The 15,249-nt window shown below is 45.5% G+C and overlaps 1 protein-coding gene across 5 annotated transcripts in view; it reads left to right on the top strand.

Moving 5' to 3' along the window:
• The first annotated feature begins 9,489 nt into the window (after positions 1-9,489).
• SALL1 (spalt like transcription factor 1) overlaps positions 9,490-15,249 on the top strand; it is a 17,856-nt gene continuing 12,096 nt past the window's right edge. Inside the window, exons 1-2 of one of the 5 annotated variants that reach the window (XM_017816105.1) lie at positions 9,490-9,703; positions 12,278-12,370. In XM_017816105.1, the coding sequence (XP_017671594.1) occupies positions 12,295-12,370 (76 nt within the window). In that variant the 5' untranslated portion in view covers positions 9,490-9,703; positions 12,278-12,294. Of the gene's footprint in view, positions 9,704-11,351; positions 11,371-11,408; positions 11,431-11,461; positions 11,498-11,816; positions 12,186-12,277; positions 12,371-15,249 lie in introns of those variants that run through there. The other 4 variants (XM_017816104.1, XM_017816106.1, XM_017816103.1 and 1 more) reach the window with 4 other exon arrangements.

Here is a 15,249-nt window from a genome sequence, read left to right as displayed (position 1 = left end):
AGTCAGACGGGTGCAAGTTCAAAAGTCCAGATTAAAATTACCGTTTCAGTGCACACACTATAATCCAGGCACAAAGTGAGAAGGATCATATATGTACTCAGGCAAAATTCCCACCCCCCCCCAAAAAGTGGAAGGTTTCCTTAAGAAAGGTGAAGAGACAAGGGTCCTCACTATTTGCTGATGAGCAATCCACCCCTTGCACCCTAACAGTCAGCTTTCAACAAATATTTATACAGCTCAGGGATACAGCTATAGCTGCAACATTTCAGCACAAATATTAGGCCACAACCTCAGTGAGTCTAAATTGGCCTCAGTGGCATTACAGTGATTTACAATAGCAGAGCTTCTCCCTCTTTTTATTTTTTTCCTCAGTGTGCCTCTGACACAGTATGCTGTACATGCTTCTTTGATTGAAGAGTGGATTCATTTTAAAGTAAAAAATAATTTTAAACCATCCTACTAAAGTTTCTCCTGAATTTGAAGAGGGGTTCAGCAAAAAAAGGAAGATGTGTTAGAAAGGTGACTGTGAGTTTTCTGTAGCACAGCAGCATCAGCTGAGTTGGGGTGCTAAGGCAGAAAGCCATTCAAAAAAAGAGTAATTGACTCTTTTGTTAAAAAAGGATTATTTATATATATATATATATATATACAAACAAACATAAAATCTGGTTTTACTACTCCCATTGCAGAAGTCCATTGTGTGTGTTAGTTTAACAGCAGTTATGTGGAGATATAACTACACAGTTGTGTATTATAATATTTGTTACTCAATGTCACTAAGACAGAATTCTTAAAAAATATATGAAATCTTAAATTTTTTCTCCGGTTTTTCAAAACAGGAAACATTAATAAAGCAATATTTTTTTTTTCCAGTGTGACTTGAAGCTGGACACAGAGAAATGGATTACATTGCATATTTTCTACACAAACATAGGGATTAATTTAAATTATTCCCCTAAATCAAAATAACTAGACTTTTTGGCAGCCTTTGAAGTTTAATGAATGTTTACTCTTGCCATCAAGTGTAGGTTTTGGGACACCCTGCAGGACCACTAAAACAAGATGATCTAAGTCTATTTATATAAAATAAGCCAAAGCCAAGATGTTTGTATTCAAGTCATGAAGAAAATGCAAGTATTTAAAAGCAGCTAATATTTTGTTTTAGAAATTCCAAGTTAAAGATGCAGAGTTGTTCCCACTGTGCTGTCAATGTCTGTAGCTTAGGCTTTATACATTAACTACAGTTCTGATGATTTCAAAAGTAGACTTGATATAGAAGAGGTCTCTGCTGCAGCTTGTATGCTCTCCTAGGGCTGGTTTCCACTCTTTTAGGGACACAGAAAAAGTTGCTTTGCTCTTATCTTCCAGAGAATTCCTTTCAAATGTCTCTTATCAAAGTTGACAACAAGTATGTATTACTTAGAGACATTTCAATGTGGGTTTTCTGTAGAAGCAAATTAAATCAGGGATGTAATAAACCAGACATAGGATTTCCAAATACATTCTATTTCTTTCATGGCTAACACTTTTTGAAGTGCACCATTGAAATGCTTCATAAATGTAAAATCTGATTTGCCTCTGATGACTGTGATTGAATAAAACAGTAGGTAATGTTCTTGGAGATATTTAGCTTCTGATAATTCAGCCATACAGACAGTCTCCAATTTTTTTTATTTTTTTCTCTGGAGGGCCATTTTCACATGTACAAAAAATCCTTGAAAACTAGATATTTTTTATATCTAAAATTCACAGCATGTCTTGCTGTTAAATTGCCACCTTAGAGGCCTTTTTTAAATTTCATTGAAAATGCATATTAAATCAAAGTGATAGACACATGTAATGTAAAATGTCTGTCAACAATTAGAATCCCATTTGGAAGTTTGTAAAGCATAACAATTTAAAATGAATTTAAATTGAGAAGGAAAGTTTTTAGATTGAGAAGGAAAGTTTTAGCCTGCAGTATTGCAATTTTGTTCAGAACAAATCCAGGGGTTTTTTTGCTCTTTTCTGAGTGAAGGAGAAATAAAAGAGCCAGAGCTTCTAATGTAATTGTTTCACTATCATGTGTCAGTCAAGCAATTTCATTCTTTCAACAATAAAGTCCAGATTATATTCTTTTATTTTGAAAGATATAATAAAGCATCAAGAATGCAAAAAATGTAATTCCATGTAAAATCATGTTGCCCTGTTATGGAATGATAGAATAGCCCAGGCTGTTCAAAAGATCATCTGATCCAACCTTTCAATGTCAAGGAACCTCGAACACATTGCAGCTGAGCCACTTGATAAATTTGTGCTTTTGTACTGAAAAGTGCAACTGATTTTATTTGGATAGACTAAATCCCTATCCAGTAACATCCATGTGGTTTGAAAAAAATCCTTTAAGGGAAGCTTTATAAAATATCCTTTGTATTCTTCTAAGGTTTAACAAGCTTTACCTACAAACCTCCTGGATATCCTGAAACCGTGGGATCCACAGGAAAACAGGACCTGTGGCACACTTGAGACCAAGTGCCTCCAAGGCAGTTTTGGCCTTGTGTTGCTGCACCACTGAAGACTTCCCTACCTAAATGGTTCTGAGATTGGGTACAGAATTTGGGATGACAACTGGATTTTCTGAAAATTTAGGGCCTAGCAAAATCTGGAGTTAGAGTAGGGTTTATGGCTAATATTTATTGAATGCAATGTAAACATCTACAGTATGGTTTGCCAAAAAATGAAAGTATTTTCAATTAAGTTCAAATTGTGTAGGGTTTTTTTTTTTAAGTTTTATAATATGCACATTTCCAAGCCGTATTCCACAGTGTCAGATTTCTACACTGAAATTAGAATAATCTTGCAGATATATGCCAAAGCTTCAAGCACAGAACATTGTATTCTCTGTAGTGATGCATAGCTCCTTTGAGCAGATACTCTTCCAGGACTGTTATACTTGTGTGTAATTCCTCCAGATTAAATTCTGGCTGTTTCTAGACATTCCAGTTATCACTTGGATTGATTTTATGAGAATGACAATAAGGAAACAGAATAATAAGAAATCGAAGCATATTCTATAGTTAATTTCTGAGAACTTTACATAGTGTGCTACAGGTTACAATTACTACAAAAAAAGATAGTGTGATATCACAGAAAAAAAAAGGATGCAAATTACCAGTAACTGGTTTTGTCTTTCGTTATTTAGTATTTTGATTGTCTTTGAGTAATCTCGTTGAAGAGCCGAGATTACCCGCGATTAGCAGATTTGAACAGGTGGTTTAAGGAGCTGTACTCCGAAAATGTCATAGTTGTTTTGCTTCGAGAAGCAGTGAGTGCTTTCCCAGTCACCAGCAAGCAATTCCTGCAGGCTTCCCTGAATGTGGCAACCAGCACCCGTTATGGGATTTTGTTGCTCTAGGCAAAACATTAAACGCAGGCCCCTCCCAAGGCACAGTCTATAGCACAGGAACGTGTTACTGAACATTCTGCAGCCCTGGGCAGCTGCGTGCTCCGCGGGGCTGCTGGTGCCAGTGCTGGCCCCAAATGTAGGGGTACCAATCTGTCTCCCCCATTAGGCTCACGGCCATCTCGCTTTCACCTTTGCACTGAGTTTACCTAATTGCTTCTGCTGAGCGTGACCCGTCGCTGCACACGGGCAGGGCTTGTTCCACTTTCCAGCCATCTGCCAGCAGTGGGGCAAAGGGGCAGCAGGTCTGGCAGCCCTTTGAGAGCAGCACTGCCTGAAATTGAATTTTGCTATTTGAAAATTCTAGGAGTGAAATAAAGAGAAAGTGAATGATCCTGCTTGAACAGAGTGAATGCAACAATGTTATTGTGTTGTGACGTTATATGTACAGGGTTGGAGAGGACAGTACTGAAGCTGGAGAAAGGAATGAACCATATTTATCCTTTCTTTAATTCCACTTAATTCAGTACATTGCTAATGCATTTGGCTCTATGTTTTAATTTAACTATTATTCTTGTGTATTATAGCTCTACTTTTGTGCAGCATGAAAATGGAAGCTGCTTCAACAGCAGAAGAAGCCAGGTTGACTAAACTCGAGAGACAGAACAAGTGACTGCCAGCCTTACAATGTATGGGACTGCAAAGGTATGGAACTGTCAACTAAACATGTTAACAACAGAGTTGTTACTAAGAGGTATGGGATTTACATGCTAGTCATTGTCACTGATGCCTTCTCTAAATCTTTCCTTTATATAACAGTTGTTTACACTCCTGAAGTTAGTAATGGGCCTGATCTGGCACACTCACACAAATACAGCTCCTCTCAGAAATCAGTTTGTATAGACTGGGGGCTTAGATGCATATTGTATTTGCAAACAGCTGGAACAGTTTAAGAAGTTACTGCATCACACTTTGTTGCCCATGCAAGAGCTTTCCATCCCTTGCTGTCAAGGATGTCGTGCAAACGTTTCTCCTCATGCTGGTGCAGCACAGACTGGCAGAGCACCCCCGTAACAATTGCCTCAGCTCACTGGTGGGACAGTGACTTCCAGGTGTGGGGCAGTGATGAACAGTGGTCAGAAACGTGTTCCATCATCACAGTTATCCCCTCCTCCAGATTTGCTCAGGTGCAGTTCTAGACTGAAACACTGCTCGTGGTGTGCTGTCAATGCTCTGCTTCCTGCACAAGGATGAATGTCACCAATCATGTTCAGGATTGGGCACTCACACTGCAAACTTCTGAGGACAAGAAAAGTAGCTTCTCGTGTTCTCAGAAATGAATATATGCTGTATCCTTGAGTTTTACAAACTGTGATGAAAGTTATTCCTAAACGTAGCATGTTGTCTTATACTCAAATAGGATTCTCCCTGATGTGCTTTGCCTGCTGCAGGATGTGTGTGACATACTGATGGGTTGAATTGCTGAACCATTCCAAACTGGGTCTACCTTTGTCTTTGCATGTAGGATTTTTGCACCAAATGCCTTTAGTATTATCTAAAACTTACTCAAGCTTTAAATTCTTATTCAGGCAGTACCTCTAGGGTGTCAGTGGCCAGGAGCAAGCTCAGATGAGCTTAATGATTGTGTACAGTCGTGGGGAGAGCCAGTTAGTCTGCAGAAAGCTGCTTACAACATGCAAATAGATGTGTTCTGCAGCCCTGGACACTCCATGTGAGAGGGAATTTGAAGTTCTGTGAAGAAGGACCGAAACACAGAATACGTAACTCAGGGTGAGATTCAAGAGATAGTTTATAAAGCCAGGATGAAAGTCCAGGCTTACTATATAAAGCATATGAAGAATGGAAACAATTTTTCTAACCCCAAATCTGGTTTCTGGATTTCTGAGGAAGGGTCTTTTAAGTCTCTTTTCGAGGATTGTTCTTTGAATCCTGTTACTTGAGCTTCTCTTACGTAAGGAAAGGAAACTGCGAGGCTCATTTTCTAGGTGGTAGCTGTGTGATCTTGAGTTTATGAAGCAGCAGTTTTCAAGGCTCTTTCTGGGTCACTGATGTAGTATCTGCTGATAGTTCAGTAGGGCTGGCTGGCAGCTCAGCGCTCAACTCTTTCCTCTCTTTTCTGCTGTGGAATTATTCTAAGAAATCAGAAACTCCTGGAGTTACCTTTTGAGGTAGGTAATGGCTATTGTTGCCATCTGAACATTATATGATCACTAATGGGAAGAAAAGAAAACTGTAAGAGTGTGGCTGGGGGATCAGATTGCTCCACGAGGAAATGGGCTCCCCACAGGACCAGATAGTGCATGTGCAAGTCTGTGAGGGAACAATATTTGCACTCAGAGAGGTACGTGCTGCATAGTGCCATCGCAGACCAGTTCTCTTAACGGGCTGGCTCAAACTGGGGGCAGAAGGTGCGTGGGGAGGACTCTGCTTAGCTCAGGCATGGAAAGCAGAACATTATTCATGAGGCATTTACTTTATTGCAAGTAGCGGCTGCCAGGCCAGCTCCGTGTGTTGATGCAGAGAGCATGACAATTTTCACGTTGTAAACACCATGCATTAATCAGGGCACCTCAATATTATGCAAACAAAATGCATGTACTTACAAATACTTCCACTGTATTCGAATCAAAAATATGTCATGAAAAAGAGAGGGCTTGTCAGGTTCATTTCATTAGGCAAGAAATTTGGGACTCTACAGGCAACATTTCCCCTGAGGCTTGAAGCATGTTTATTCTTTAATCGCTATGTATTCTCCAGATTAAAATGAAACCTTAAAATGTAAATAAAAATGCACACTCTGTAAATCTGATTTGACAGCAAAATTCTTTTCATGCCAACAACACATGACTACCTTGTAAAAAATCATCTGTAGGTTCTATTACAGAAAAAATTGTCATGTGAAATTTTGGCCTTCTATTTGTATTTTGACAGACTATAGAACTCTTGTGCAATTTTGATTCAAAGGTAAGCAAATCCTGAGGGAACACCTTTTTTAAGAACACATATTTTTCCTCAAATATCCTGGAAAATACCTCCCTTGGTCCTACTCCTTCATTTGCTTTTTAATGGCTCCCACCTCCATATTTTATACTATTTTAAACAGTTCTTTGACAAAGAAGTTATAGTTATGTATTTTATTAAAAAACAATACTAAGACTCTCATAAATAGGTACCTGGATGCAGAGCAATTGAGTGAAGTTTTCCTACTGCATAAAGGCACTTTTCTTAAAGCAAGATGTCAAGAGGAAATCTTGACTGATATAGCTAGTTATAGCTCATCATCTGATATCAGATGTATTTTTTTCATGACTCTTCTTTTGACATGTACATATTTCAGTGTCTCTTTCTTTTTTTTTTCCCTTGTCCTATCCTGAGGTATTTCTGTGATGAGAGACATAACAATATGTCTTTGGAAGATGTCTTTGTAGCCCAGAACGGTTTTTAGGTTTTGTTTTTTCTTTTTTTTTTTTTTCAATCTAGGGCTGGAGAAATCTCTGTCACTTCATTTCTAAACTTCTGGTTCTCTGGTGGAGCCACATGGTGGCTTTATATGGCTGTGATACACTAGGATATTAAAAAAAAAAATTAAACTGGGATGCAGAGGCATGTGGCTTGCAGAGAAAACTTCCCCTGTGGCACCAAATAAAATTCTTGGTTCTCTATAGAACTAATAGACTCATTCTGACCATACCTGATGACCACTGTGTAACAAATTAGTGAGAAAGTTTTTTGACCTAAGCAGCCTATCTGAAATACTCTCTAATTTATTTTTTAACCTAAAAAAAAAGGTACATAAAGGATAGAGTGATATCTTGGGAGCAATAATAATGTTGAAATCAAGAATCAAGACACTTTCTCAAGTGTATGGTATTTAATTTTAAAAAATTCTTATTTTTTAACATGGGAAATAATACATTCTAATATAAAAAGATGTCAAATAGAGGAAATAACGATAGGCTTCAGGGGGTGAGAATATTTGTTATTACTTGCACTCTCTAGTCATGTAAAAGTGCACAGAAATCTTTTGCAGTGCTGCATATTTATCTGTCTGTATGTTTTTTTCCTGCCTTGTGAGCTGCAGATGCAGAATAGTTGCCTATACACTGATGTGGGATATATTTTTATTTCTTGGATTTTAACTCTCTTGCCCGAGTAAGAGAATTTTCCATCTAGCTTGTTTACTTCATGATTTATGTCTAAATTGACAGAGTCCTTCGGAGGCATTCGTGTTAAATTTGAAACAAACATATTTAATGCTCGTGTTGTAATAAAACAGCTAAAAGAGCAGATTAAAAAGATATGCACAGAGGGGTCTGATTGATTGAGGGATTGATTTTACTACTTTTCCCGTAGGTGGGTAGTGATGGCTGTAAATCTCTTGATAATCATTTCAGAAGCACCTTCATCAATAAACTCAAAAGGGACAGCTAGGTGTAAAAATTTGCCGGCCATCAGGTCAAACAAAAGGCAGCAAATGTGTAAAGAAAGAATTGAATTAAATAATCCCACCTTGACTGGTTATGGCATTAGTCATTTTTATCTCGGGGGCGGACGAGTCCCCATCATTGAGATTCTCTGGGATTTAGGGGAGAGAGAGGGAGAGGTTCTTTCCCTGTTTTTTTTTTCCCCTTTTTCCTTTGGCTCAACCCGTATTGCTTACGATTCAATTATGCGGCTAAAAGCTTGTGTTTGTGAGCAATGATCAATTATTAGTTGTCAGTAATAATGGAGAAGGATTCAATTCTGGTGCCCCCTCCCCTTTTTTTTTTCCCTTCCCCCTGGAGAATTACCATTAGGAAATGAATTAAAAAAGAAAAAAAAAAAAAGAAGAAAAAAAAAAAAAAGCCAGAAGAGAGAGCAAGGAAGGGGGAAGCTGACAGCATGTCCACAAAAGTAGTTATACCTAAACCCACACAGTCACAGGACTTGAAATGTCCATAGTGAATAGCATGATCCAGGCTATTGATAATAAAACAATTCCGGAGAGCTGGTGCTTGCTGCCCCGGGGTAGCTGCGCCCCAGGACTGTCTCAAAAGTTTATTATACATCGGAGCATAAAGCCAAGTTCCCAGCTGACTGCAGCATCTGGAAGCCCCTAATTACACACATTTCTAAAATATATGTAACCTGTGTTAGCTGACAAACGGCAAACTTGCGAGGTCAGCTGCAGCGCCGTTTGCAACTCCAGTGCAGTGCAGCTTTTTCAGCTAAAATAAAGGCAAAAAGAGAACATAGAAAACGAGGAGGAAGAGAAGGAAGGGAAAAAATATAAAGACCAAGCGCCCTGCTAATTGGAAGGCGCGTATTTTCGCAGGATGACCGTGCGAGTGGCCCGGTTACCGGGGAGGCTCTTTCCCGCAGGCGGTACCGCCGTGCGGGGCAGCGGGGCCGGCGCGGAGCCGCAGGTTGGGCTGCCCCGACCCTCGGCTGCCTCTGCTGCAGAGCTGCCGCCAGCCCCGAGCGGCTCGGGCAGGAGGGGTCGGGGGGCATGTGCACAAAATATTAAATCAGTTGGATTTCCCCCCCGCACCCCAGATCGTTATTAACGATGTATTGTAACTATATGAGGGGATTGCGCAGCTTTTAACCCCACCGTGTTACGGGTGTTGTGTCTGATCGCAAACCTTAATAACAATAATCCAGTCTAGCGTGATGCATCTCATTGGAATCGTCCCTCAGCAGAATGAACTGCAAATTATCCCCTGTTTACCATCTCCCTTCAGTGCTCATCTCAATGAACTGGAGATCGATCCCCACCACGGGTGTCTTGCAGTCAGGCTGATTTGCATTGAAGCACATTAGAAAGCCTCCCACCTCCATTAAAAAGAATAATCCGAGGGGGGAAAAAAATCTCCAAGGTGTGGCAGGAAGGGAAAAATATGTCACTGTCATTTGGAGCTTCGAGAGGGAAAACCCGAGATCAGAGTATTTACGCTTGTGAACTCTCACAACTTCTGTTAGAGACAATGACGTTTAATTGATGTATTGCTATCAACAACAATAAAGACCGATTTTTTTCTAGCCCTGGCACTGCTGTTCTGCCCCCACCCTTTCCCCACCCCTCCCGGCCCCCAGCGAAGAAGAGGAAAACAAACAATAAATAATCAACCGGTCCTGGATGAAATACCAGGCGCCGCTTTAGCACTAGCGAGGAGAAGAGAAACGAAAAAAAAAGTTGTAAAACTTAATTTCTCCGGATTAATTTCTTTTTCTTTAAACTACTCTTTTTCTTCTTGTTGTTGCTGTTGTTGCTTTTTAATTACTGGTCCACGGCCGCCTTTTTCCAGCCACGAAGTAAAGGTACTGCGCATCTGGGGAAATTTGTCTCAAGCTTAATCGGCAAAAGTATAATGAAATTGTAAACGCGAATAATTTTGGGAGAGCGTCTGGCTTAGAAACCGTAGGAAGCTAATGGAGTGATTGATATAGTTAGAAATACAGACACAAATATGCAATAGATCCGCGTGGGTATTTTGTGTGCATCTACGTGTGGCTAGCAGTGAGTAACGTGTGCGCTTCTGTGCGTTCAGGTTCGGTTTCTTTCCCACTGTCTCAGGGTAAGGAGGGTGACAGCCTGCGCTGAGTGTATCCATCTCTGCCGAAACATCTCTTTAAATATTCAGTGAAAAATAATGTCATGTGAAGTACCACCTATAGCAGCATTATTATCTTCATTCTTCAACATCATCCCCGCTGATAGCTTCGTTTGTCTTTTTCTCAAAATCTACTGTACCGAATGCTGCGGGGAGGGAGGGGGCTCGCCCTGTGCAGAAATGAAAAGAAGCGTCAGTGACCACTTTGCAACGCTGACTAAATACTGGAGTGGCACCTGGGAGGCTTTTTCGGTTCGTATGCGTTTTTTTGGTTGTTTTTTGCGGCTGTTTTTTTCCCCAACCCTTCTTCATAAACGTTTTACTGTCTCTTTCGTTTAATAATGAGAAGAAAACGCCAGTGAGCCGGTTCCTCGAATGGGAAGATTTGTCCCTCTCTCCCTTCTCCTCTCGCTCACTTTCTAGGTTTTACCGGCTCATTTGAAATTGAAATGAGTTGTATCTGATCAGCCTCTTGCTTTTACAGAGAGTTTGTTAATATTAATACGGGAAAAAGGAGTAGCTCCTATAGAAGAGTAAATAATCCAGCGGGGGGAGTAGGAGGAGAGAGCACTAGATGGGTCAGGGTGGAGGGAAAAAGCCGCCTGCGCTCCTGCTTCTGCCGGTTCAGCTTATTTCACAGAGTTAACTTTCCGTGCCCGGAGCAGCGCGACACGCGGAGGGGCGCGGACAGCGGAGCTCGGGGGGACACCCGCCATTTACCCACGGTGCACGTGTAGCGCTGGACATACGAGATATTAAAAACAGCGTTATCTGTAGCCTCTCTGCAACTAAACTTTTTATTTCAAGACCGTGACATTTGTTTGTAAGACGCCTCTCCTCTGGAAGTAACACACGGGCGTACAAGTTCGGTGTGTGATGTATGTATCCCATGACAGGAGCTCAGTGCCCGCAGGGTCCCCGTGCTGGGAGCGTTCGGGACCGGGGACAAGCAGGGGAGCTCAGGGGCCCCGGAGAGCCCCGGCGGGCCACACTGAGCGCAGCCCGGCCGGCCCTGGGACCCTGCGCGGCACCGCGGCCGGGCCGTTCTGCTCCGCGCTCCGCTCGGCGCGGCCAGGGGCGCCTCCGGCGGGCAGATGCGCGTCGCTCCCGCGTCCGAGAGGGAAACAAAAGTCAGAAGCGACCCGGGAGGGGAGGGGGGGAGATCGGGGAAGCGGAGGCGCCCGCGGGCCGGGAGGGGGAGCGGAGCGGGGCCGCGGAGGGAGGACGCACCGCCCGCCCCCGGCCCCGCTCGCCCCGCGCTTCGCGGGCGGACTGACGGCGGGCGCAGCCAACCCGCACGGCGCGGGGGCGGAGCGGCCGCCTGGTCCGCCCGCCGCTCCCAGCGGCGCCCTAATTGTCCTGGGAATGTGTGAGGTAAAAAACAAACCCTTCCTATTTTCAGCACCCCTCGGGCCGTGATATATGGAAAGAGAAGTGGAGTTGCGGGGGGAGGGGGGATGAGCGGGGGAGAGCTGGAAGAGGGCGAAATGGATCTTTATTTGTAAATGCGGGGACGGGCGGGGGAGAGAAAAGAAAAAAAAAAAATCCTAAAACTTTTTGCAGCAGCGGGACGGAGCGAGCGGTAGCGCGCGGGGCCGGCGGCGGCCGGAGCGGGGCCGGGGCTCTCCCCGCACAGGCACTTGCCGGGTGCGGGGCCGACCCTCCGGGGTCGGTGCTCCCCGCCGACCGCCCCCCGCCGTGCTTCCTCCCCCGATCGATTATTGCTCACCCTGCCCTCCCTCCACCGGTTCGGGCTGTGGGCGAGGCGGGGGGAGCTTTGGGGGAAAAAAAAAAAAAGAAAGAAAAGAAAAAAAAGTGAAATGCAGCTCAAAGCTGCGGGAAGGAGGGAGGGAGGCGCGGGGAGCCCGTCGGGGCTGGAGGAAGGGGCGAGGGGAGACACATTCCTATAGTAACCAGGATGGCGCGATGCAGCTCCAGCTGGTTGCTAAGAGGGTTAAACTGTATCCAAACAGCTTTGGGGAAATCCAGCCCCTTCTCCTGCCACATGGATCGACTCATTGGGTGGGAGCGGCGGAGAGACAAGGGTCTCCAGCAAATCAGCGCCTAATTGATTAAGGCGAGCTGGTTTGAATAGAGCTGGCCATGTGCCAATCGCCTTTCAAAGAGCCCCTCTATGATTAATCGCAATGCATTATTGATAATCATAATTATAGCAGGACACATGCGCGGTGCGCGGAGGATCGGGGAGGCTGGGGGGGGGAGGCTCGATTTCCGTAATTTTGAGAAGATTTTTTTTTAGTAATTTTTTATTCTGCCCCAGCTGATGTTTGAGCCAGCATGTCGCGGAGGAAGCAGGCGAAGCCTCAGCATTTCCAATCCGACCCTGATCTGGCCTTGTTATCCCAGCGAAATGGTGAGTTCTTCTCCTCTCCCTCGCACACATTTTAACACAAACACACACGAAATAGATGAACTTACCTTACGGGGAGTCGGGACCTCGTCGGGCAGCGGTGCAGGACAGAGCAGGATCTCCCGGAGTCACACGCGGGGGGGTCCTTCTGGGGTTTTGGTGCAAGTTCTTGGGTTTTATTTAATTTTTTGAACTCAGCGTTTTGTTTCGTGTGTTTCTTAACAAAACTCCAAACTCTTTCCGTTTTTTGATGTTTTCCCTCCGCCCTCTCCCAGCGGGGCGGTCTGGCATCCTCAGCCCGCAGGAGATGGATCCGCGCCCCCCGCGTCTCTCTCCGCGCCCCGTGGAGCTGGGAAACAAAGTGGGGCTGCGGTGGGGCGGCTGATCCCGTAGCCCCGCGGGACGGATGCCCCGTCCGGCCACACACGCTGCCCGCGCCGTCCCCCCCAAAGGGCCGGAAAATCCCCCCCGGGCACCCACTTTCTCGCCCGTCCCCCCTTCCCCCCCCGCGGACCCCAGCGCTCCCGCACCCCCCGCAGTCCCGCCGAGCGGAGGACGCTGCCCCGCCGCCCAGCAGCCCCGGCCTCCGGCTACACCAAAAGCTTCCTGGAGGCGGAAAAGTTGCCGCCGCCGGGCCGGGCCGCGGGGGGATCGCCCCGTCCCGGGAGCTGCTGCCGCCGCCGCGCCGGGCTCCGCGCAGCCGCCCCGCCGCAAAGGGGGCTCCGCGGCAGCAGCGCGGAGGCTGCAGGGCAGCGGGGAGCTGTAGACTTTCCCTAAGGTTGTGTTTTATTTTTATTTTTTTCCTCCGTGTCCCCCTCTCCTCGAAGTTGGTAAGCGAGGGGGATAAGCGCTGGCTTTGTGTCCGCCAGGATTTGCAGAGAGGGAGCATGTGAACTATCTTTTTTTTTTTTTCCCCTTTCTTTCTCACCCCCCTTTTCCTTCCCCTCCGGAACACGGGGATTTCGTAGGAGTCCGGCACAGCCCTGCGGGCGGCGGAGGGGACGTGCCTCTGCCCGTACCTGTGCTGGACGCGGGGCGACAAGTGGCCGGCTAGAGCCGCGGCCGGGCGGCCCGGGGCAGCGTCCTGCCGGGGCAGCGCCCTCCCTGCGGCCGCCACCGCAGCCTCCGGCCCCCCCGGCGGCCATGAGGAGGGCGACCGCCGCAGAGCCGCGGGGCGACCCGCCGGCCGCGGCGCAGAAGCGCTTCAGGCGGGCAGGTAAGGGAGGAACGGGGTGCGGCGGAGCCCCTTCGCCTCCCGGCCCGGCCCCGCCGCTCAGGAGCACCGAGCACTTCCCGCGGCAGTTTCTCCGGGAAGCGGTGGCGCGGGACCCTTCTCCGGGAAGCGGTGGCGGTGCCGCCCGGCCCTGGGCGCGGCGGTGCCGGAGCCTCCCGGCTGCGCGGAGGGACCGCCGGGGACAGAGTCCCGGGCTCCGCGCGGGGAATTCGGTCGGAAAGTTTGTGGGATGTTGTGCTTCGCTTGTGAGCGTTTACCCGGCTTCCAAAATCCCCGGGACGCCCGCTTTGTACACCAGCAAATAGATCAGCATTCGCTCCGCGGAGCTCTGCGAAACGTTTCTTAAAAAGTCATTTGGGTCCTGGGAGTCGACTTTTGGTTTTTAGCTGAGTTCTGCGCGTATTGAGTGCACTCGAGTTTTGCCGTTTCCTCAGCATGATCCCCTTTCTCATCTCAGTAAACATATTTATTTTTCTTACGATATTATTCCCACTTCCGCTCGAAGTTGGGAGTAGCAGTTGAGGAAGCGTTAGGGTTCTAGCTGTCTTTCATCGGCCTTCTATGAAAGAATTTGGAACTTCTTAAAGTGAGCAGAGAAAAGGAAAGCTGAGATGGAAATTATCTTGCTGGGAAAGCAGAGAGGGATTTTTCACATCTTCATTTCGTATGATTGCATCTTTTGACGTTAGCTATCTGTTTTGTTTGTTTTTAGTGGATGGAACAGGTCAAAACAACCTCCAAGTATGTTTTTTAAAAGTAGCCGTTTTCTTCTGTTTTTAGTCTTTTGATCTGATTTTGCACATCGTTTTCAAGTGAAGGACAGTGGGAGTGTGAGAAAGGAATGTTAACTGAGCAGCTTTCCTGCCTGTTGCTAAAGGATGTCCTTGAAGTAAGTTGGATCTTGCCTGAAATGATGGCATGGCAGTGAAGCTTTTGTTTGGTTTACGTGGCTATCGTAAGTTAAAGAAGTGAATAACGAAGTTTATTCTTTTTAAAAAGTACTGAGCGGTTTCCTAGAAAAGCGATGTGCTTTACTAAAAAATCTGTAGGAGCCTTCCCTTCTCTAGTACCAGTGTTAGGTTATGGTTGGTTTACATGGTTAGACGATAAGTTCTGAGTAAGTTACCCAGAGGGTGTGTTTTGTAATAGTGCTTCAGGGTCCAGAACGCTGTAATAATATTAGCATAGAGCTACCCCTGCCTTTCCGGGGTCCCCAGCCCTGGCAGCAACTTCACACTTGAGCAAGACTAGGTGGGTGAGCTGTGAGGAGGACGAGTTTGCGTTATATGCCTTGAAATTGCAAAACAAAACCTCGAAATTCCAAGCGCTCCTTTCTTCTCCTTTCATACTGTGAATTCAGGTTTGCTAATCCATCCACAGTTCGCGCAGGGTGCAGGCGAGTGAAGCATCGCTAGCCCTTAAGACACTTGCAGTAAGGTAGTGCTGGGCAGTGTTTTGAGCAAATGAGTAGAGTGGTTCCGTGACAATTTCTTGCATATGATTTGAATTCTGGTTTATTAAAAGTTTCTGCAATGGTTTCATATCTAAAGAGCAATAGGAAAAAAAGTTCATCAGACTGTAACAGCATGTTTTGGTTTGGGTTTGTTTTTTTTTAATCGCGCTCTCTCTCTTTTTTTTTTTTTTTTTT

Source organism: Lepidothrix coronata, unplaced genomic scaffold (assembly GCF_001604755.1).
Source record: "Lepidothrix coronata isolate B3197 unplaced genomic scaffold, Lepidothrix_coronata-1.0 Scaffold54, whole genome shotgun sequence".
Classification (NCBI taxonomy): Eukaryota; Metazoa; Chordata; class Aves; order Passeriformes; family Pipridae; genus Lepidothrix; species Lepidothrix coronata.
The sequence above is the reverse complement of the archived record's forward strand: the minus strand, read 5'-3'. Positions and strand labels throughout refer to the sequence as shown.